The sequence below is a fragment of the Lissotriton vulgaris genome, chromosome 3_1 (assembly GCF_964263255.1).
Source record: "Lissotriton vulgaris chromosome 3_1, aLisVul1.2, whole genome shotgun sequence".
NCBI classification, from domain to species: Eukaryota; Metazoa; Chordata; class Amphibia; order Caudata; family Salamandridae; genus Lissotriton; species Lissotriton vulgaris.
Genome location: NC_141689.1, coordinates 1,154,250,549 through 1,154,275,433, shown reverse-complemented (window position 1 = coordinate 1,154,275,433; position 24,885 = coordinate 1,154,250,549). Strand labels below are relative to the sequence as shown.

The window sequence follows — 24,885 nt, the reverse complement described above, 5'->3', positions numbered from 1 at the left end:
TCAGAGGACATTATTTTATATTTATATCATTTGTATTGTCAAGCAATTACTTAAAATTTTTTAATTAGCTGACCCATCACTAACTGTAAACACCGTCAATCCCTGTCCCCTAAAACCCTTCATCACACCAAAACTACACTCATCCCTGGAGCCTAAAACCATTTCTTCACCAAAGAGCCACCGTCCTGAGGCATAAAGTAACTCCCTATCCTTAACACCACCCATTCCAAAACCCTGAAAACCCCTCCTACGCCTAAACCCCACCCATCCGATACCACTTAAAACCCCTCACCTCACCCAAACTCCACCCATCCCTGAGCCGTAAAAACCCTCACTGCCTTTAAATACCATTGATCAATAACCCATAAGACTTCTCATCACCCATAACTACTTATCGCTTAGCCCAACAAAAAACCCTTTCTACATCTATACTCCACCCATCACTGAATCCTTAAAACCCCTCACCACCCTAACTCTACTCCATCCTGAACCCTGAAAAACTCTTCCCCACCACAGTTGCTACCCATGATTGAACTCTAAAACCCTTACCAGCCCTAAACGCCGCCCAACCATGAACCCTAAAACGCCTCAACACCCTTACACTCCATGCATCCCTGAAACCTAAAAACACCTCACCCACCTAAACACCAATCAACCTTGTACCCTAAAACCCTGCACCACCCCTACACGCCACACATCTCTGAACACTAAAAACTCCTTTCTATGCCTGAAGTCCAAGTATTCCTGGGCCCCTAAACTCCCCTTATCACCCTAAACATTACCCACCCCTGAACCCAAAATAGAAACCAAAAGTAGTCCTAAACTCGACCCAGGATTAAAAAAAAATTGGACTTTTACTCGACGTTATCTTTCCTTTAATTTTTTATTTTTCTTACATTTCCTTAAAATTGTCTTTCCTTAAAATTAAAATTCCGTTATTTGGTTTCTTCCACTGTGGTTTCATAGTTTTCTTTTTCCATTCATTCACACACAATCCCATTTAACCACCACTTCTGGTTAACTTTCCCTCTACCAACAGATTATTTAAATGCTGGGTGTACAATAGTTTTAATGATTAATAGTAGTTTGGTAGAACACACATTATTTTTCGAAACAACTTCAAGTGTAATTGGTCCCAACTTTGAAAACCAGCCACATTTGTAACTATTACAGTCTCATGTTGCACACAGATCATAGTGTCATTAAATCAATAACATCATCCGTAGTAAATTTGATTTTTCAAGAAATTCTTAGTGGAGTTATCAGAAAATGTTCTATAAATAAAGAAATGGGGAAAAAGGAATTTATCTCTCACTGTCACCCATGTCTTTTCGGCTCAGGAGTCTGCTCTAAACAAAAATAAAACTTAACACCTGAATTGGAATTGGCCACTTCCCCCACTACCTTAAGTAGTGGAGGGATTCCTTAGTGGCTTTGGCTGTGCCGAATGAAATAAAACCTATAAGAAAGACAACATATTCTGACTGTTTCACTATATCCCTGTTTTAAAGGAGATCTCTTGCATGGATCTAAAACTAATAGGCTTTGTAAATACGAAATCTGGCAAAAGAATAACAAAGATGATGATCGACTTTACTATAATCACCAAATCATTTAGGATGCAGAGGACAGGCTTGGCTTTGTTGGGTTGCAGCTGCTTTATCCCACTGAAGTGACATTCATTATCAAGGAGATTGGGAAGCAAGCATGCTTAAGTCTTTGGTCTTCGAATGCTGGCTAAGAGGCAAGGGTGTGTGATTACAAACCCTACTGATAATTGTATCTTAACCACAACACTAACTCTTCAAGAGAGATTCTGTAACCCAGCAGTGACCGAAGAAAGACAGGTGTATGGGGAAAAAATAGACTCACCAATGATGGTTGGACCATCTTGGTTCAGAAATAGGAAGTATGAATCCTAGCCTGACTGAAATAAATGTTTAATGCTGGAATATCTTTGGTCTAAATACAGAGGGCCAGATTTGCAAGCCCCTTGCGCCACTGTTGCATCACTTTTAACATGGGAAAATTGACGGAAAAGTGGCACAAGGGGCTTGTAAATCTGCCCCAGAGTAAAATGTTTCTGAATGATTGTCATTCATAAATGAAAAAGATGCTATATTGTTCCAGGAGTAGTGCTTTAACAATTATTTTTTTCATGATAGTTGTATGTCTTTATATTAGCCAGCAACTAATTATAATGGCAATAGACCCTAGGAGGTCTGGCAATTTTGATCTCTTCCAGGGTAAATGTAAGTTAAGGAAATCTGGAAATGTAATCATAAAGAGCTCACACAATTTTGATGAATTATTATTAACACACACATTACATTTAAGCAAATGCTTATGATGAATGTTTATCAACATGCAAAAAAGTAGAATTTTGAGGCGGAGCTGCATCTTTTCAAAGCAGATTTGTTATACTGGACATTTAAATATCAAAATGTGCATTAGTTGGGGGCGGGTGGGAGGGAGTGATTTGAATGTTAAAAGAAATTCAAGAATTGGAACTTCTTATGGAGGATCTGATGGTACATTTTGCCATCCACTTGGGTGCAACCGCCCAGTGAATTCATCTGTGAAGGCCCAAAGGATATGGATCTTTTTTAGACCTTCATTTGGTTCACGCCAGTTACTTCTTTAGATATAAGCACGAATCATAGAATGCTTACTGGAACATCATAAAAATGTAACATATTGTTCCAGGGTTGCACATATAACAGTGGGACTACCCTGTGGTTTGATACAGATTGCACAGCTGTCAAAAAGGGTAAACTATCAAGCCTCTAGATCATTACATTTGGTAAAATTATGTAAATATAGCATTTTCTAAATCAAAGGAACTTTACCTTTAGATGATAAAAGCAAACAAAAGTTGTTTTCTACCACAAAAAGTAGGAAGAGATGCTAAGCGTTATTCAGAGAAGGGACTTTTGCTGATTTTGCCTTAAAATAAACATGGGTATACAAATGTTGTATTGTACTTTGGAATGAGGCATTCTTGAGTCTTTGTGGTCTGATTACCTTGTTTTTACTGATGAGACCTAGAGCCATCTTGGTGAATGACCCTGTATAGTGTTTACAAGATACTCCTGGAGCAAATAACAGTTGAATCAATTGTTAAAATAATTATGTCTTTGAATCGCTTTGGAGTGGTTGATCCTCACTGTTTCACAGCATGTGTCCACGGAAAAAAATTGCAAAGAGTTGCACATTATTTGTGCCCACATTATACCAGGATTTTGCAGAATATAGTGATCATCCACTCATGGAAAGGTTCCAGAATTAAACCTCTTTTCTAAAAAGTTAGTAGGAAGGAGCTTTAACGGTACCAAATGTGTTGATGCTGTAAAATGTTTTATTTCCCTTTACAACAAACTGCCTTTCAAAATAGGCAATCCACAATGGATCATTGCTCTATATTATCGGAAATACTTGGAGATTCATTGTGACTAAGAGGCTGTTATATAAGTTATGTTATGCTATACTGACGTATATAGCGCACTAATCAACCGAGAGGCCATCCAGGTGGTTTGGGTTGGTATGTAGGTGTATGGTCCATTGGGTGCCTATATGAAGATCCAAGTCTTCAGTTTCTTGCGGAACTCAAGAAGTGAAGAGGAGACTCTGGTGTGTTGAGGGAGGTCCTCCATGGCTTGGGTGTGATGTAGGAGAATGAGCGTCCTGCAGTTTTGCTTTTGTGGGTGCTGGGAGGGAGAGTGAGGTAAAGCGTAGGTGTCTGTTGGGTTGGTGAAACTCTATGCTGCTATTCAGGTATTCTGGTCCTGTGTTGTGTAAGGCTTTGTAGGTGTGTGTGAGAAGTTTGAATTGACTGTGCTTGTGAATGGGGAGCCAGGGAAGATTCTTGAGGTGCATTGTTATGTGGGTGCGGTGTGGGAGGTCGAATACGAGTCTTGCAGTGGTGTTCTGGATGGTATGGAGTTTGTGTAGGAGTTGTTTGGAGAATATAGTGTTGCCGTAGTCCAACCTGCTGATGATGAGTGAATGTGTGATGGTCCATCTGGTGTTCCGAGCCAACCATTTGAAGATCTTTTGTAGCATGCTTATGATGTGGAAGCATGAGGCGCACACTGCGTTGACTTAAGCCGTCATGCTGAGGTTGTCATCTATGATAAGCTCTAGATTTTGTTCACGGTCTGTTGGTGTTGGTCGTAGCACTGATAGCCACCAAGTGGAGTCTCATGAGGTGGGCTTGTTGCCGAAGACCAGAACTTCTGTCTTGTCAGAGTTGAGCTGCAGGCAGTTTGTTCATATCCAGTCTGCTACAATGGTCATGCAGTTGGTGAAGTTGGTCCTGGCGGTGGTTGTCTTGTCTATCAGGGAGGTGATGAGCTGGGTGTCATCGGCATAGGAGATGACGGTGATGTCTTATGATTGGATGATATTGGTGAGCAGTGTCATGTATATATTAAAAAGTGTGGGGTTGAAGAACGATCCCTGTGGGACTCCGCATATCAATCTTTTAGTCTCTGATGTGAAGGTTGGCAGCCTAACCCTTTGGGTTTCTCCAGTGAGGAAGGAGCAGATCCATTTGAGAATAGATCCTTGTATGCCAATTTTGTGAAGTCTTCTGATGAGTGTGTTATTGGAAGCAGTGTCGAAGGCTGCGGAGAGGTCAAGCAGGATAAAGCTGCTGTTTATCCTCGGTCCAGGATAATTCAAGACACCGGTTCTGTGGTTCCTCCTGAATCCCGATTGAGTGTTGTCTAAAAGATGATGGTCATGTTTTGTGATCGGATGATATTGGTGAGCAGTGACATGTATATGTTGAAAAGTGTTGGGTTGAAGGAAGATCCCTGTGGCAATACGCATATCAATCTTTTGGTCTCTGATGTGAAGGTTGGCAGCCTAACCCTTTGGGTTTTTCCCATGAGGAAGGAAAGGATCCTTGTATGCCAATTTTGTGTAGTCTTCTGATTAGGGTGTTATTGGAGGCAGTGTTGAAGGCTGCAGAGAAGTCGAGCAGGCTGAGGCTGCTGTTTCTCCTCGTTCCAGGATAATTCACAACACCGGTGCTGTGTTTCTTTTTGGATCCTGATTGAGTTTGTCTCATAGATGGCGATGTTAGAGGTGGGATACGAGTTGCTTGTTGATGGCCTTCTCAATCACTTTGGCTGGATAAGGGAGCAGGGAGATGGGTCAAAAGTTGTTCAGTTGATTCGGGTGGCCTGTGGGCTTTGGGAGGTGAGTGTTGATTTGTGCAAGTTTCCATTCATCCAGAAAAGCGATGGACGTGATGGAGGTGGGACAGGGTGGTAATGATTGATGAGTTTCCCAGGTTGTATATGTAGTGGGAGCATGGGCCCATTGGGGCCCTTAAGTAGATGGTCTGCATGATTGTGGCTTTGTTTTTTCCTGTGAGCATTACCTATTCGATCAGATGGCCGTCTTGAGACAAACTCTCTGGGTTTGGGTTGGGTTGGTGTGCAAAGTTGTTTAAGATGTACGAATTTGCTGTGGAAAAAGTTGAATATGTTGTTGCAGAGTTGTTGGGAGGCAGCGATGTTGTCGACAGTTGCTAAGGACGAGGTGAAATCCTTAACGATTGTGAAAGACTCCTTACAGTTGCTGGAACTTCCTTCGATGTGGTGCACTAGTGCTTTTTTCTTGGTGTTTCTTATTTGCTGGTGATAGCATCTGAGTGCAGTCATGTAGGTCGTTCTGACTGTGGTGTCATGGCTAGCTCTCCATTTTTTTCTAGCCATTTCCTGTGTTCTTTGGTGTCTCAGAAGTCTGCTGTGTACCTGCTGGCCTGCTTGTTTGATCTACTGTGCTTGTTGGGTTAGATCAGTGTGAGGGAGTCTTCCCAGTTTATGATCCAGTTGTTGAAGTTGTAGATGTCCTTTTAAGGTTGTTTGTGGGCTGGGCTGATAAATGGTGCTGTGACAGTCTGCTTCTGTGATTTGATTCAAGCTGAGGTATGGAATGCTGAACCAGATAGCGGTGTTGACTTAAGGTGTAGACTTGAGGTGTATTGATTTGGAAGTGGATGATGGAGTGGTCGATCCATGTGAGTAGTGTTGTGGAGCTGTATTTGATGCTGTCCCTTTTGGTGACAATGGGGTCCAGTGTCTGTCCTACAGTTTGTGTTGGTTCTGGGATGAGCTGGGTGAGTCCAATGTTGATCAAGCTTTTGAGGAGTGCTGTGGAGCAGGGGTAATTTTGGTCTTCCAGGTGAAAGTTGAGGTCACCGAAGAGAATGTAGACTCTGGAGTTGGCAGTGAGTGTAGCCATGAAGCTTGTGATGAGGCTGGTAAAGGTGGCTCGTGGTTCAGGGGGACCGTAGATGAAGGTTCCATGTGGGGTAAGATTTTTAGAGATTTGCAGCTTGAAGTGCAGGTTTTTCATGAATGGGGTGGTGTTCTCTATGAATGTTGTGCATTTGATGGATTCCTTCTAGATGAAAATGAGTCCTCCTGGCTTGTGAAGGCGGTCCTGTAGAGTGTTCATGTTGCCCGCTAGGATTGCCATGGTGATGTAGGAGCAGAGATTAGCCAGGTTTCTGTGATGAAGAGGACGTTGGATACGCCACTACTCTGCAGGTCCTGTATTTCAGGTTTTGTGTTTGCTGAGTGGCTGTGTATAGAGAAGCAGGCATGCGGGTGGGTGTTGACGTGCAGGTTTGCTAAGGTTTGTGTTGTAGGGTGGGGGTCTAGGCATTGTTGATACTTGTGTGGGGAGGATGATGGGAGGAGGTGTTGAGGACATTGTTACTATTTGCGCAGGGGGTGTGGGCAAGTGGCACATGGAGAAACAGCAGTGGGTGCACGTAAAAGTTCCTACAGTGGATTGAGGTGTGGTGTACCACCGGCGTCCAAGGTCTAGTGACCTAAGAAGTGCTGTGGAGTTTCGCTGGGCAGTTATCAGACCAGGGTTCATAGTGCTGGAAACATCTGCTGCACATCCATGTTACAGCTGCCATTAAGTGGTTCCTGGGAGGGTGTGGAATGTTAATGTTAATGTTAATGTTGGAGACTTATAAAGCGCACTCTTACCAAACAGTGCCCTGGCGCTAACCTACTGATCAAACTGAGAGAGATTCAGGTATCTTACCAAAACTCTGATGTACTAAAAAGCCAAGTTTTAAACTCCTGTCTGAAATTGAATAAGGAAGTGGCTAATCGAATGCATGGTGGAAGTTTGTTCCAGATTTTTATGGTGCCCAGGTCAAAACTTCTGCCACCCAAATTAATTTTTTTGAATGAAGGTACCACCAAAGTTCTGGAGTTAGATTATCTAAGTACTTTCCTAGGTGTGTACCATCTAAATGTCAGGCTTAATTTATGTGGGCCTTGTCTGTGCAGTGCTTTATTCGCAATGCACAGAGCCTTAAATTGAATCCTCTCCTTCACCGGCAACCAACATAATTGTTTGATTGTTTTCCTAACTGAGTACGGAAAAGAACTATGGCGGCTGCGTGTTGCAGTACCTAGAGTTTCCTAGGATGAATGGCCCGCAAATTTAAGATATTGACTACTACAGTCATTTAATTTGGCCATTATCAATGCTGATATGACTAGTTGTTGCGATTTTACTGGGATAAAAGGCAGGATCTTTCTAATTTTCTTCGGAATAAAAGAAGTTGAAGATGTCAGGGCATTAATCTAAAAGGTAAGCTTGTTGTCTATGATTATCCCAAGATTTTTAGCCTTTTCTACTGGTGCTGACAACTCGCCTGGATTTGTTGGTCATCAGCCCGGGGACCAAAAAGAGGAATCATTTCCAAAAAGAACCACCTCCATTTTATTCAAATTTAGTTTAGAGCTCGTCCATGAAGTTACGGCTAGCATGCAAAAATTGAATTGCTTGCTAACGGAATGCGAATGGTTCTTTACTGCTACAACAATTTGCATATCATCAGCATACGAAGTTAGGTCGAAGCCAAACATTTTATGACTGGGACAATGCAACTATGTAGAGATAAAAAATAGTTAGGCTAACTGAGGAGCCAAGTGGCACACCACAAGGGAGATGAAAGGAATCAGATTCAAACTGGCCCATAGCCGCAAATGTGTCCTATCTTCTAAAAATGATTTAAGCAGGTGGAGAGAGCTGATCCCTGACCCCTTTTGCTGCTAATCTGTCCACCAAAATGGTATGGTGGACCGTATCGAAGACCGCTATAGATCTATTAAAATAAGTGCAGCCTTCCCTCCGTTGTCTAGAGCTATCCTTATTTCCTTAACTGATTTAATCAGGGCTGATTCAGTACTGTGCGAGGTTCTGAATCCATGTTGAGTATCATCCAAGCAGTTATGGAAATTGAGGTACTCCACCAGCTGTTTATTCATGGACCTCACTAGAAGTTTGGCTGGAAAAGGTAGGCGAGATATGGGGCAATAGTTATTAACTTCCTCTGGATCTAAATAGTTTTTTTAGGATAGGCCAGATTGATGCAGTTTTCCATATCTTAGGGAAAACTCCGATCCTAAAGATATAATTGAACATGTTTGTCAGGTGATTGGCAACTAGGTCTTGTGCCATTTTCACTACCACCACTGGACAGGGGTCGATTGGTGATCCTGAATACGTATAAGCCATTATAACTACCACTATCACCTTTTCCAGGACTTCAAATTTCTCAAAACACTATTCCTCAATGGAATTTTCTACTGCCAACTTCCTCACAGGGATGGAAGGCTTATCCTTTGTTACACTGCTACCTACTTTGTTAAAGATGCTTTCCACTTTATGCACAAAGTGCATAGCAATATGATTGCACAACAATTGAGATGGCGTCATTTCAGGAATGGGTGGTGAAGTAAGCGGCACAGCGGCTCTAAAAAGTTCCTTAGAGTTATTTTTAGCACACATATTTTTTGTGAGATATATAACGTTTGTTTGCTCCTTATCATTTCCTTGTACTTACTTAGTGTTCGTTTATATTTTTGATCTCCCACTGGATCATAGGCTCATCTTCAGATGCGTTCCTGTTTTTTACAGCCTAATTTGCAGTACCTCAGTCTGTCCGAGTACCACGGGGCAGTCGGTGGCTTTGTTTTGAATGTACAGTGATCAGGGGGGCTAATTGTGATCTGTTGATTTCCATCCAGTAGTTGTAACTGCTAGCATTTTTATCTACATCCTCTCCATATTCTGGCTGAGACTTGGCCAGGTTACCTGGAAATTCTGCTCATTGATCCTCTTCCAGGCTCTCACCGAACTGTTGCTACCCATTCTGCTAGTTTGAGGGGCGGGTACTGTTAGTCCTATATTGAATAAAAATGGCAGAATGGTCTGACCAGATAAGTGGCAGAATGTCCTTTACCTGGATATGTGGATTCTTAGGAAACATCCCATTGATCATGTGACCAGCTCGATGGGTAGATCCCTTCACCAGTTATGCAGTGCTTGGTGCTATCATGTCATTTCCTGTACTGATGGTTGATTGGAAATGAAGTCCTCTTGCTTGGCTTTGTCCTTTAAAGACAGTTTTGTCATAAAAAAACAGTAATGTCACTTTCTGTCGAGATGGAATTTGGGAACTTAAGTGATGTCATTTTCTGTGTAGGTGGATAATGGCAGATCCAGCAATGCCACTTCCTGGGCTGATGGGTGATGGGAATTGTAGTCTTCTTGCTTGGCTTCTTCTTTTAAAGACGGTTTTGGCAAGACAACCAGTAATGTCACTACCTGTTCAGATGTATATCTTTTTGCATATTTCAAGGCAGTCTTTTTGTTCTGTAACTCACACTCAAATATGATTAACACCTTTACGTTAGGCCATTCCCTCGGGGGTGTTCTTCATTACACACGTTCCTCCCTCAGATACCTAGGCGAGGCTGGAAGTTTTGGTGAATAGGACACTAGCAGAAGAAACACCTGTTAGAAACGCCTCGAAGCAAGGCTGTTTGCTGTCTCCTACAGCTGTTATCTCCATTATTAGCTTATTTCCTAATTATCTTTACAAAATCTCTGTCCTTTTCTCCCGAAGTAGGAACTTTGTATATTGGTTCGCGTTTATTTGCTGATGATCTTTCTATTTAAAATTAAATTCCTATAGGATATTGTGATTTTACCAAACTGAGAATAAATATACAGAAAAATATGATTATCTACTTGGTTCAAAAAATAAATAAACATTGCTGGTGACTAGAAGGAACAAAATTGAAGGTGGAATAATAATACCTAGGGCTGTATTTCACCTGCAATCTTTCCTGGAAGTCACATTGGTGGGAAACAAAGAACTTCAATATTTTGGAAGCATTGAACAAGTTACTTACCATTGGTAACAATATATCTGTAAGAAACAGTAGTTAGTATTAGATTCCTTACCTTAGAATATCCCCAGGCGTCAGACTGGATCCGCAAGTTTTTTTGCGTAGCAGTACCCTTGCGCGTCGGCAGGCGTCGTCTGCGGCTCCGCGTCCGTCATCGACGTTGTGGGCGCCGTGATGACGTTGTCGGGGTACTTAGACGCCGCCTCCGTGCGCTGAGGTCAGTTCTTAGACACAGCTTTTCTGCACCAGAAACGCAGAGCCATATTAAAAACCAACACTGGTGCCATTGAAACTAGGGCCCTGAAAGGGGATGACCTTAACCCTAGATATCAGTTCGCAAAACGGGGAGGATGGATAGATACCCCAGCAATACCAACCCCGGTGGTGGGTCTGCAAACCAATAATCACACCAGAAAGTCCTGGAGGACGGAACGGCCAAAGAAGCCATCCCTCCGGACTTGACTGTCCAGGCAGTAGTGTCTTGCAAACATGTGCAGCCAGGCCCACGTAGCTGCCTGACAAATGTCTGCAAGGGAACTCCCCGACCCAGGGCAGTAGTAGCCGCTGTGGCCCGAGTGGAATGGGCCCTCAGCCCAACAGGAGGTTCCTTCTTAGCCAACGAGTAGCATGCCTTGATATACAACACGACCCACCAAGAGATGGTACGCTTGTGTACCTGTCCCTTCTTAGCGCCCACATAACCAACAAAGATTTGGTCATCCACCAGGAACTGGCGAGTGCGATCGAGATAAAACGAGAGTGCACGTTTTGGGTCCAAGCGGTGGAGCCGCTCTTCCTCTTTTGAGGGATGCGGAGGCGGAAAGAAGGTGGGCAAGGTGATAGACTGTCCGATGTGGAAGGCTGTGACAACCTTGGGCAAGAAAGAGGGTCTAGTCCGCAACACAACCTTTTCCGGATGGACAGAAAGGAATGGAGGTTTGGAGGAAAGAGCCTGGCGCTCACTCACTCTCCTAGCAGAGGTGATGGGAACCAGGAAAGCAGTCTTCAGAGTAAGAAGGCGGAGAGGACAGTTGTGAAGTGGCTCAAAGGGAGCGCACATCAGATAAGTAAGAACCAGGTTCAAGTCCCACTGAGGCATCACAAATGGAAAAGGTGGAAACGTGTGTGTGATGTCCTTCAGAAAACGAGTTACAATAGGGGACTTGAACAAAGATGGTTGATCAGGTAGCCTTAGAAAGGCTGAAAGGGCAGAAAGGTAGCCCTTGATAGTGCCCAGAGCAGAGCCCTGCTGGGCAAGAGAAAGAAGGAAGAGAAGAACCTCAGAAAGAGGGGCAGAGAGAGGATCCACAGCCTTTGCTGTGCACCATGCCACAAATCTGTTCTACCTGCAGGCGTATACCGACTTTGTGGACGACCGCCTTGCCCGCATGAATAATATTACAGACTTCAGGAGCAAGTCAAATGGCCTCAACTGTCGCCGCTCAATCTCCAAGCATTGAGGTGGAGACTGGACAGGTTCGGGTGGAGGATCGTTCCCTGCTGCTGCAACAGAAGGTCCTCCTGAAGAGGTAGACGAACTGGGGGATCTACAGACATACTGAGTAGCTCAGGATACCAGTACCTTTGTGCCCAGTCCAGAGCCACAAGGATGACTTGGGCCCGGTCGCGCTTGATCTTCTTCAGCACTCTGGGCAGAAGTGGTATAGGCGGAAAGGCGTACAACAGACCGCAACTCCACTCGAGACGAAAAGCGTCTCCGAGCGAGTGCCGCCTTGGAAATTCCAACGAGCAGAACTGATGACATTTGTGTTCTCTTCGGTGGTGAATAGATCTAACCAAGGCGCTCCCCACTGCAGAAAGAGACCTTGCGCCACGTCCGAGTTCAGACGCTATTCGTGATACATCATGCACCGGCGGCTGAGTTCGTCCACCCTGACATTCAGAGAACTTGCCAGGTGTTGAACCCCCAGGGTCACGCCCTGATGTTCCAGCCACTGCCTGAGGTGCAGAGCCTCCTGGCAGAGGGTCCACGACCCCACCTCGTCCTGTTTGTTGCAGTACCACATGGCAGTGGTGCTATCCGTGAACACCTGCACTACACTCCCCCGGACAGAGGGGAGGAATGCTTCAGTGCAAGACGAATCACTCGCAGCTCCAAAAGGTTGATATGGAGCCGGGACTTCGCCGGAGACCAGAGGCCTCTAATCTCCGCCACTCCCATGTGGCCTCCCCAGCCCTGGAGGGACGCGTCCGTCACAACTACGTGCTCCGGTTGGGGAAGGGAGAGGGATCTGTCCCTGACCCAAACACGGTCCATGAGCCACCACTGCAGCTGTCTCGTAGTGCCCTCCGAGATCAGGACATGATCGCACAGGTTGCCCTGATGCTGGGCCCACTGAAACTTCAGGTCCCACTGCAGAGCCCGCATCCGCCAACAGGCGTGATGCACCAGAAGGATGCAGGAAGCCATCAGACCCAGAAGCCGCAGCGTCGACCTGACCGAGACTCGAGTTAAAGGCTGAAAGATCGGAATCAGAGCCTGAATATCCCGAACCTGCTGCTCGGGGGGATAAACCCGAAACTGCACCGAGTCGAGAACCGCTCCGATGAAGAGGAGCTTTTGAGAGGGACACAGGTGTGACTTCAGCACGTTGATGGAGAACCCCAGCAGGTGCAGGAGGTCCGCCGTCGTCTGGAGGTGGCTGACGACTGTCTGGGGCGAGTGGGCCGGCAGGACGGGGATGTGGAAATAAGCGTCCTGCAAGTCCAACGCTACCATCCAGTCTCCTGGGTCCAGGGCAGCCAAGACCTGAGCCAGTGTCAGCATTTTGAACTTCTCCTTCCGGAGGAAGCCGTTGAAGTTCCGTAGGTCCAAGATTGGGTGTAGGCCCCCTTTGCCCTTCTTGGGTACCAGGAAGTAGTGGGAGTAGCAACCACACCCTACTTCTGGCCCAGGAACGCGCTCGATGGCCCTCTTGGCCAAGAGGGCCGTAACTTCTTCCTGCAGAAGCCGCAAATGATCCCCCGATACGCAGTGGTATTTTGGTAGAATGGCTTGAGGGGTCGTCTCGAAGGGGAGGGAGTAGCCCCTTCAGACGATTTGCAGCATCCACCTGTCCGATGTGACAGTGCACCAGTGGGAGTGTTGATGGCGAACCCTGCCCCCCACTGGCGTCACTTGGGCCTGAAAGCACGGACTAGGAAGGTTTTGAGGTGGATGCTGCGGGGGATGGTGGGGACTGGCTTCACCGTTGTCCCTGACCGCCACCACAACGGTTTCCATGGCCGCCACCGCGTTGGATGTTAGTCTGCGTTGCGTGGCTGGCAGCACGTGTGGGAGCACCCCTTCCTTAGCCACAAAAGGAGCGAAAGGCACCCATTTGCAGGCGCGGGGCCGAGAGGCTCAAGGACTTGGCCGTAGCCCTGGAGTCCTTAAAGCGCTCAAGCGCATGTCTGCCTTGTCCCTGAAAAGGCGACGGCCATCAAACGGCATGCCCATGAGTGTATTCTGGACATCCGCAGAAAAGTTGGCGGACCTCAACCAGGCGTGGCGACGAATCGCCACAGTCGTTGCCATTGCTCTGCCCAGTGAGTCGGTGGTATCCAGTCCACACCGGATGGAAAAACATGCCGCATCTCGACCCTACGCAAGGGCATGGGCGAGTTTAGCCTTGACCTCCGCCGGGCATTGTGGCAGCACGTCTGCGACCGTGTCCCACAGGGAGTGGGTGTAGCGGCCCAAGAGGCATGCAGTATTGGAAGACCGCAGTCCCAAACTAAGGGAGGGGAATATTTTCTTTCCATAATTCTCATACCTCTTGGATTCCCAATCAGGCGGAGCCGACGGGAATGCGGTCTGGGAGTTAGAGGCCTGGATGACCAAGCTCTCTGGGGTGGGGTGGGTGGACAGAAAAGCAGGGTCGCCCGGGGCCGGGCGGTGGCATCTGGCCACGTTCCTATCTACAGGCTGTCCTGTAGCGGGCCTGGACCAGGTGCCCAACAGAACGTCAGTTAAAGCCTCATTAAACGGCAGCAGAGGCTCATCTGAGCTTGACTGCGGTTTAAGGACCTCAGTGAGGAGGTTAGTCCTCACGGCCGCGACGGGGAGCTTAAGGGCCAAGGCCTTGGCCACCCGCGTCAACACCACACTGAATGATGCCCCCTTCTCCATAGCCACGGTAGGAGGTGAGACAAAACCAGTGTCTGGTGAAGTGTCTAGACCACTGGCATCCCCAAGATCTGTCCAGTCCTCTAAGGACTGACACTCAAGTGTCAGAGGGTCCTCAGACCCCTCCCAATACTCCTCATCACCCATCCTCTGATAATCTGGGTTGTCAAATGATGGGGCCGGTTCATTGAAGTAAAACTCCCCAAGCAGCGTCGAGAGCGGAGCCCAGTGGCGCCGCTCCGGCGCCGGGTCGAGGGAGGCATCGGGGACGGCACTGCCCGAGGATGGTGCCAGAGGTGACACCTGAGGGACCGGCGCCGGTGAGGTCGTCAAGTCGACCGGTGACGATCCGGATCCAGAAGCGGATCCAGTGGGGCCCTGCGGCGATGGGCCCGAAGGCGCCGACGACGTCGGGCTGAAGCATCCGACTAGCTAGGGCCCCCAGACGGGTCCGGATGGCCATGAGGAAGCGCTCGATCTCCTCCGGCGTCGCTTGCTGCCCAGGGACCAGAGGATATGGGGCAGGTCGCGACGCCCACGATTCCGACGGAGCCGCGTGGGCGGTGTCACCCGAACCCCCGGCCGCGTCACGCAAGCGTCGGGGGGAGTCAGAAGAGCGATGACGTCTCTTCAACTTCTTGTGCTTACCTGACGACTTCGAACCTGAGGAGGTATGGCGACTCCCGGAGCTATGATGGCTCCGACCCCGCGACCTGTCCCTCAACCTCCGTCCGGACCGGGACCTCTCGCGGCGCGGGGGCGACTGCCGGAGTTCGAGCCGCTTGCGGGACCGCTCCCACCTGGCTTTCGTAGTCGGGGCCCGGCAGTCGGAGCAGGTCTTCTCGTCATGATCGACTGACAGTGGAGGCACCGGCGGTGAGGGTCGGTGACTGACATCAGTCGGTTCCGGTCCCCACAGGGCTTGAAACCTGGCATCCCTACCAGCCCTGTTCGGAGTCGAAGACTCGAAAAAAAGGATCAAAAGAGATCACAAAAAAGTTTCGTCAAAAAGTGACTAAGGTACCACTTTTTCCGGATCTGCGCTGCTGGCGCGGAAAAAAGAAGAACTGACGTCAGCGCGCAGAGGCTGCGTCTAAGTACTCCGACGACATCATCACAGCACCCACGACGCCAACGACGGGCACGGAGCCGAAGACAACGCCTGCCGACGTGCAAGGGTACTGCTTCGCGAAAACTTCCGGATCCAGTCTGACGCCTGGGGATATTCTAAGGTAAGGAATCTAATACTACCCTGTTTCTTTCAGATATCTTGTTATAAGAAAATATATGGTAGCTTTACATTGATTGCACTCTAAAAGGTTGTTGTCAGTAAGACTGTACCTAAGATATTACATGGTGCGAAATATGAATGATGGATGCATGGCTAATGTTTTCTGAAGTAGCCTTAAAACTCCCAGGTTTGGCTGTGCTACAGCTATTAGAGTGAAGCAGGGATATTGTTCATAGGGTCTTCTTGCTAAAGGTTGGACGCTTAACCTCCTCTTAAATATCAAGAACATCATAGGTTCAAACTTTCCCATATCTGTTTTCCTGGTATTTTCGAGGTTTCTAGTAGGGATAAGTACTTAAAGTGCAAAAAGATATATTTATTTTTGATTGGCTTTCCCTTCCCTTTGGGATATCGAGGAAAAATGATTTAAAATGTGTATGTTTAGACACTGTAAGCCAAGATGGTTCTTACATGAAAGAGAAACCATCGATAGCGCTGACCTGGGATTATCTGGGTTCTTCTAACACCATAAACTATTTAAGGCTTTTTCCCAGCCCTTTCAAATGAAACCCACTTTTTTGAAAATATGGGCCGGATTTAGAGTTTTGTGGATGGGTTACCCCGTCACAGCGTGATGAACATCCCGGCCGCCATATTACAAGTGCACACCAGTTGTAATAATCTGCACCACACACATCAAACTAAAATTGCATAATGTCCTAGCCAATTTCATAAAGGTTCCACTGGAATCAAACAAAACATAATTGAAATGCCTCTAGTGCAAACTCAAAAACCTTATCCGAAACACGCAATATTACTTTAGAAGGTTCCCTATAACTTTCTGCCACGCTTACAATATTGATAAGCTGCTTTGTCATCAGTCAATATGTCTATCACTAACAAAATCAGACCATGACGGGTAAAGCCTCATTCAGTTTGAACCTTCACCCAAGTGTTGATCTTAGAGCTCAACAATGACGTTAGAAGTAAAGAAAGTCGGTAGGCAAGAATCCACTACATCGTATTACATGAGCAAATGCATTTGGCTTCATGATTGGGCACTGAATAGAAAGTTTAATCCTGTATCGTAATTTCGAACAGATGTCTCTTCTATGTAAGCATCACCACATGTATATGGGGGCAGATTTACAAGCCCCTTGCGCCTATTCTACGCCACCGTTGCATCACTTTTGTGACGCTGCGGTGGCGCAAAAGATGCGCATGGTGCGGGGTATTTACAACGTGACGCATCTCCCAGATGCGTCACATTGTAAAGCCCTGCACCAGAAGGAGGCGTTCCATCGCAGGGGGGGGGCGTTCCGGCGCTGGAACGCCTCTCAAAAGTGGCTGAGTGAAATCTACAAGATTTCACTCAGTCACTTTTGGGCCCATGCTGCATCAAAACCCTGCGCCTGCCTGAAGCAGGAGTAAGGATTGGTGCAGCATTGTGGAGATAGAGGCCCCCAGAGCATTGCTGGAGCTGCGTCGCGCTTGCAACGCAACTACAGCAATGCGCCGCTTTTACGTTTTTGCCCCATGGTGCGCGACATTGTAAATGCGGAGCATCCAGGGTGGCGGTGCTGCAGCGCACAATTACTGGCGCATCCCTGCTGATATGCAGGGATGCGCCAGTAATTGTAAATCTGCCCCATAGTGTCCACCATTCTGAATAGGGTTTCTTGACACAGCACACTTCTTCTCGTGAATGCCCTGCCTTCCTAAAACAGGTAAGTTCCTTAGAAGATGCCCATAAAAGCGTTTTATTTTCAGCTTGGGCACATATGATGTTAAGTGTATTATTTTTGTTAGGGAGGATCTTCGCTGCATGCCTAGCATACAACTTCTATTTCCCCTATTGTGGAGCCTCAGAAGTTTAATTTAACAGTAGATTTGGCCATAGTGGCAATTCCTTCAAGTGCAAATTGTATTGTGTAGGACATTTTGGTAGTTGATGCATTGCTCGATTTTGTACCCCACCAACACAGACAGTTTTGAGCACCGAAAGAGAGTGAACACTGCGCTGCAACAAGATAAAGCCTGGCAAGATGTTGTGTCTACTTTAGCAACATTCCTCGACAAAATGGATGTTGAGATTGCTTACATCATGCCTTGGAGTCAGCTTGGAAAGACCTCAGAGAAGGGTGAGTATATGCAGTGACTTTTCACATATTTTGCTAAATTGATATTTTTCTGTAGAATATATTTGCCTGTATAAATAAGAGCGTAAGAAACCCTAGTCACAGGTTATGCCATTTAAAAATCCCTCTCTCTATGACACTTTTTTCAGCTGGTGATTTTATAACACCAGCATCATTAGTATGTGTAAACATTGTGCTCCCCCCCCTCAGGCTCTCATTCCCCGTACTTTACTTTAAGTTACATGGTCAGAGTAGCTTAACAAGCAATGGCAAAATCATTAGCTCTGGCTTTAAATATACAACTCATGCAGACACATGCATGCCGAAATGATGTTTCCATATAATATCATAATATAGAAGGCTCTATTTGCTTTGCCAATGCTTGGAGGTGGTACTGAAAGATTTGGTGATTCTATTAGTAGTGATGATATTACTACTGTGGTCACGTGTTGTTGGTGGTGTGGTATTGGTATAGCTATTGCCCAGAGTTGCAGAGTGTGAACCCGTGATCCGAGTAGGCACCAAAGTGAGAATTATCGAGTCCGTGGACACTTGGGCTCAGACCCTGCCGCGTCAGGAATTGAACCCTGGTCCCAGGTCAGACCTCAGCTTCCGGGTATGCCTCCTCTAACCATTGAGCCACACTTCTCCACAAGTATTACTTTTCACAAAGGACAATCCTGAAGAAACATTATTATTCCCAGTTGTCCCAGTGCTTCAAGCGTTATACCTTGGTGATCAACGGTCACAAATGTTTTTATAAATGTGGTCATTGTCCTATCTGTACTCTAGCAAAGCCTACTGTAACATCTTTTTGCTTCAATAATAGTCCAATCTTTGAAATCAAGAATAATATAATATAAATGTTGGTACTAAACTTGTGATATTTGTTTTGCGGTGTAAATGCCACAAGATATATGTTGGTAGTACTATCAGCCCTTACGCTAGAGACTTTCAGAACTTTTCAGTGCACTTAAACAGGGAGATTTCAAAATTCCTTTTGCAATGCATAGTCTTGAATGCAAAATGCAAGATACTCAATGCAGGTTCCAGTTTCATGGCCTGTAGATGGTGATGATGGACTCCAGAAGAGGTAAAAGAGAATTGAAACTGGGTAAACATGAGCACTACGGATTATAAAATTTAAAGTTGTCATAGAAGTGCTCAATATTGATCACAAACTGCACTCTTTTCTTGGTGATCCATAATGTGTTACTATTCTTTACTTGATTACCAGTTAATATGAATTTTCAGGTCCCTATGTTCTATTTCTGATGATTCGTGATTAGGTATATTTTGAATTATGCTTGAATATTCGTGATTATATATTCTCTTATTTTGTATTCTCTGAGAATATTATATGAATGTAAGTGATTATACTATACCTTGACACCCACCAATAAAATAGTATTTTCAAAATCTTGATCTTACATAGTATTCTACATAGCATACTAGCAGTTGTCTCTTAACTTGGTGACACATATGTTACCTTGAAAATATTTGAAAATAGCATTCACATGATGTCTGCAATATTTGCCTCATTCTAATATTTATCCTTGCATGCTTTTGGTATTGGTTAACTTTGTTTTGGAACTAGTGTAGTATTTCTTAAACTTTTGCATTTTGGGGGCATTTTATTCATCACCCTTTTTACTTACATAGAATTCTCGGGATCAAATCAAACTTTTACAAATGTAAATGATTTGTGATTTCATACTGCACCACAATGGAGGTTTTCAGTACAAGAGCATTAGTCTAAATGATAATAATATTAGAAAACTTTTCTATATTGCCATCCATCTTATAATTGATATTAATCATTACAATATGTTGCTGACTTGGGACGCCACTACTATTCATTAATTGCTAAGCACAAAGTACATTTCGTACATACTATGGTGCCAACGTGGAACACCATTTCAGTTTTGAAACTGATGAAATGGAACCTATTAGTTCTGGGTATTATGTTGTAATTCAGGGAAACATCAATTTTTTTAGATATGATGCTGTGTCATGTCACTCTTCTTCCTCACAAGGAGCGTTAACCGATATAATATGGTGCTTTTATAGAAACATTAAATGAAAGTGTTAGTCCTTTTGGATCAGGGTTTTTTTTAAAATGCAACAAATTAGTGCTGCTCTAGCGTGACAATACGGTCCTCACATCACTAAGATTGGAGGACTCTCCTCTTTGGTGAGATATTATGAGAGAATTGTAAATATTATTACACATAGATATGCTGTTGTTTTATATTGCTACTCCCCTCTTTTGTGAGGAGTTTAACCCTCACAATATGGGGCCAACTTGTAACACCTTAGATGAATGTGTTAGTCCTATTTCTAACTAGGGATTTAAAATCCTACCAACATGGCGTCGGCTTAGAAAGACAATTCGGTCCTTGCATTACAAAGATTGGAGCTTCTCCTTCTCTGTAAGATATTTCTATTTCTGTGGGAGGTTTGTAGTCATGCATAGACTGTTGATTAATTATTTCTGATTGCCCTATAAATAAACATAAGTTATTTTTCACAGTTTATTGACCAATATCACAGCTATAGAACACATTTGGCGATAACGTGTACTTTATGTGGTGGCTTAGCTTCAGCTCCCTGAGAGATCTTTTTAATTCATGTGTTTTTAGTTCATAATTTCTTTAGTTTGAAAATCTTTTTACGTGGATAATTGTTAGCTTATTGCCATTTTTATCATAGTTGTAGAAGTGTTATGAACTGACAATGCATATGCTATCTGACCAATTAAAGCCACCTACACAGAGAACCCAGGCCCAGACTGATGGAAAGCCATCAGAGCATGAAGACATTAGTGAAACTGTAATGGGTAGTTTAGAAACTACTACAGTAAAAGAAGCCACTAAATGAAAGGATCTTAAAGTGGGAAAATAGAACAAGGTATCACAAAGATTAGATAATTTCTTCTTGGAACAAGAATATGGTGATTCTCAAACCTAAATAAAATATGTTCACTATCTCACACTAAAAATGGAAGTTCAAGAAAGAAAAGGGGTAGAACAAAGAGGATACTTAGTGATTTATGGTCTAGTTTAAACTTAAACAGAAAAATAGGTCAATCACCTATGCAAATCTTCTCTAAATGCTGAAATAACTAGGCAGAAGAGCATGGATTAGGAAGCACCAAGGAAGAATGGGAAAGGGCTCTATCTGATAGTGAAATTTGAGGTCAACATCTGGCAAATTAGCACAGCAGAAGTTGTGTTTTTGATTCCACTGAACACCTGAAAAAAACAGAAAGTATGCCTATAGATTTTTATACATTTGGAAGATTGTCTTTTCAATTAGGAGTTACAAACATATGCTAATTAATTTTTGGGAATTAGTAAAGAGAAAATTGGCCTGATTGTGGGTATAGATATTTGCATTTTATAAAACCTAATAATATTTAACAATATACCCGATCTACCTGATTACAACTCAGAAGTAAAAATGTGGATGCAAAAAGCAGTTATGTTAGCTAAAAAGCTAATTAATCAAAACTGAAATGTAACAACTGTGCAAATAGTGATGACTGGGGTCAATGGGCTCTCAAAATTATTATCTTTAGAGAGTATCATTCAAATTAAGAGATCATAGGTATATTTTTAAAGAATCTGTAAAAGATTTTTGGAATATTACAACCAACGTTTGATACATCATTTTTTTGAGAAGAAAAAGCTAATATATATATATAACCTACTGGCGGTCGACAGTAGGTAGTTATAGTTAGGATTATTTTCAATGCAAAATCTCAACATTCTATGGTGAATAACTTTGGCGCCGGTTGAGGAATCTGCCTGAGAATTTCCTCAAATTTGCCTCGCGGCGCTCCGGTCCTTCCATTAAAGTTTGGGGGGGATTCGTCAAGCGGGGGCTGAGATAAAAGGGGGTCCCAAAACTTGTTTTCCCCATGTTAATTTCCATAGGGCGGTCGACCTCACTTTTAGCCCGAACGGCTGAATGGATTTCCACCAAACTTGGCAAAATTGTAGGGACTGGTAGCCCGATGTGCCTTTGCTATGTCTCAAGATATGTGCTCCAGTGGATTATGAGTAATTTAGGTTAAAAAAAAATATATATATCTCTGGCAGCGCCCCGGTACGCGCACGGGGGAGCGCTCTGGGCGCGCCATGCGAGGTGCGCACGGAAAGCGGATCTCACGGGTGTCTGTAAACATTCGAAACATTCCGGAGCGGCCGCCATCTTGTGTCTCGGTAGGATCGAGACACAAGAGGTGGGAAAAACAAAGGGGGAAATGACCATAAGGGGGCAGAGTAGACCCCCCTTGACCCCCTAGGTTTGATGTGGGGGCTATAAAAGGGCCCCGCGGGTGAAAAAAAATTTTTTTTTTGATTTGCGCGGGGGAGCGTCATGAGTGATGTCACTGACCATGTCATGAGTGATGTAATATGTGACGTCATCAGCAGTGCATTGCAGGCGCGCAAGTTATAGTGAGTCCAACTAACTATAACGTGGGAATTTCAATGGTTTTATGTCAGTAAAATTTCCAGCTAACTATAACTGGTGTGAAACCTATGTTTTTTTCAGTGAATATATATCATTTCATCAGGAAGTTAAAACTCAAAAAATTTCATGCCCTCAAAGATCTAGGGGAAAACAAACAGAACAAGCAGGAAGCCTCTAACCCCTCTGGCTTGTTAGTTGGAGAAATACCAGCGTTATGGGCTCTACATGGCTTGAATAATGAGGATGAATTAAATTCCCAGGCACCCACACAAGCAAAAGTAAGGGAATTGAACTTACTACAGAAGGGTGCAGGGGAGAGCCCTTTCAAACCCAAGTCTGCTTTTATTCCTCTGATGCCAAAGGACGCAATCGACGTTTTTCATGATCGCGTCGTGGAGGAAATAAAAGAATTGAATTGTTCCATCAGTCGCAATAAAAATGTTACCCTCAATCAACGACAAATTGCTCTAAATAAATTAACAGACAAGCTAGCCAAGGATGCTTCTGTCATTATCAAAAAATCTGACAAAGGGGGCAATGTGGTCCTGTGGCCGAAACAACAATATGATTTGGAAGCCAAAAGATAATTAAATAACAATGAGTGTTATGAATTGACAACGTGGAGTAAATACAACAAAGCAAAGGAAAATTTAAAAAAAGAATTATCCAAATGGAAATCTGAGGGACTGCTATCAAATGACGAGCATAAGTTCCTGTTTAACACCCACCCAAGGTTGCCCTATCTATATTTACTACCAAAAATTCATAAGAACACTGTTCCGGTTCCTGGACGCCCTATAATTTCGGCGATAGGAAGTATGTCGGAAAATGTGGGCTCATACATTGACTTCTACTTACAGGACCTGGTAAGAACTATGCCCTCTTATCTAAAAGACACTGGTGATTTTTTACGGCACCTCAGTGACATAACCTGGTCAAAGGAATGGATTTTATTAACTCTAGATATAGAGTCTCTCTATACTAGTATACGTCACGAATGTGGTTTACGTGGTGTGGAACATTTCTTAAATACACGTCCTGCCGAATATGCTATGCATAACAAAATGTTGATTTCCCTCATTTCATGGTGCTTAAATAACAATTACTTTTCATTTGAGAAGGAACTGTACAGACAAAAGCAAGGGGTGGCCATGGGGGCCTGCTTTTCTCCAAGCTACGCATGCTTGCATGTAGGGTTTTGGGAAAAGCAGGTCCTCATGAAGGAACACAAAACTATATTTGATAATAATGTTATCTCATGGCTTCGTTATATAGACAATGTTTTTGTTATTTGGAAGGGTGATATGCAGAGTGCTTTGGAGTTTGTTGAACTTCTGAATACCAATGAGTTTAATTTACACTTCACTTCAAACATGAGTGACACTATGCTCGAATTTTTAGATGTCCAAATACTGATAACTGATGAGACACTAACCACTACAGCATATAGAAAACCATCTGCTGGAAATGCAATATTACATGCATCTAGTGCTCATCCACGCCACCTAATTGCCAGCATACCCTATGGTGAGTTGCTGAGCCTTAAACGCATTTGCAGCACGCCGGAACAATTTAACATCTGTAGCCGGTCATGCTTAGAACGCATGCGAGCAAGAGGGTATAGCGAGGACATCCTTGACAAAGCTATGAGTAAAACTAATGAAAGATCGAGATCCACCCTGTTGCCTAGCACCACTGAGGTAGATCTCAGTACAGCAGATGACAATAGTTCCCCAAGACTGATCACCACTTACAGTAGACAGGAGCGCAAAATACGCAATATCATGAAAAAGAATTGGCCCATCGTTCTTACAGACCCTATTCTAAAAAACACGTTATTAGAACATCCTAGCGTGACATTTAGAAAATCAAAAAACATAGGGAATCTCTTATCCAAAGAGATCTCCACTGGGTCTACTAGTATAAAAACATGGATGCCCTCCAGTAATGGATTTCGCAAATGTGCCACATGTAGGGCATGCAACTTTGGAGCCAGCACTGCCACTTACAATACCCCCTTTAAAAACAAAGCACAATCAATTAGAGGTAAATATAACTGCCGCACTGAGTACGCCATCTACGTTCTCACGTGTACCTGCGGCTTACGTTATGTTGGCAGTACGAAAAATCCCGTACATATGCGCATCCTGCAACACATTCGTGCCATCATCCACAGTGACCCGGCATACCCGGTAGCCCGACATTTTAAAGTGAGCCACAACAAAGACGTAGATTGTCTCACTTACTTTGTTATTGATCAGGCACCGGTACCAAAGCGTGGTGGGGACAGAGACAAGGCTCTAAGGCAGTTAGAGACTAGACATATCCTTAACCTTGATTCTAAGCATCCTAACGGCCTTAATGACAGGGAGGACATGCACACCTTCCTGTAACTATAATTACTGTATCCTGTACCCCATCCACCAATCAAATTAGTTATGTCACTTGTGTCTACTATATCGCAAGTAGTCCAGATAATTACAGTACAAGATTGAATGAACTATTTATCAATATCCTTGAGCTATATTTACTGAACCTGTGATTTTTTATCTCTCCCCAGTATCACTATGCTTTTTAAACCTTTTACACTATCTTGGTTGCACTCATTTCACTCAGCACTTTATAACTGGAAGTTGACTTTGAATACATCTGGTCATCTATTGCTTT

At 44.3% G+C, this 24,885-nt stretch overlaps 1 protein-coding gene across 1 annotated transcript in view; it reads left to right on the top strand.

Annotated features, from left to right (window-relative positions):
- Nucleotides 1-24,885, top strand: part of LOC147727601 (protein NipSnap homolog 3B-like) — a 516,955-nt gene that overhangs the window by 264,125 nt on the left and 227,945 nt on the right. The window contains exon 3 of the mRNA XM_086961631.1: nt 17,587-17,742. Within this exon, the coding sequence (XP_086817757.1) occupies nt 17,587-17,742 (156 nt within the window). The remainder of the gene's footprint in view (nt 1-17,586; nt 17,743-24,885) is intronic.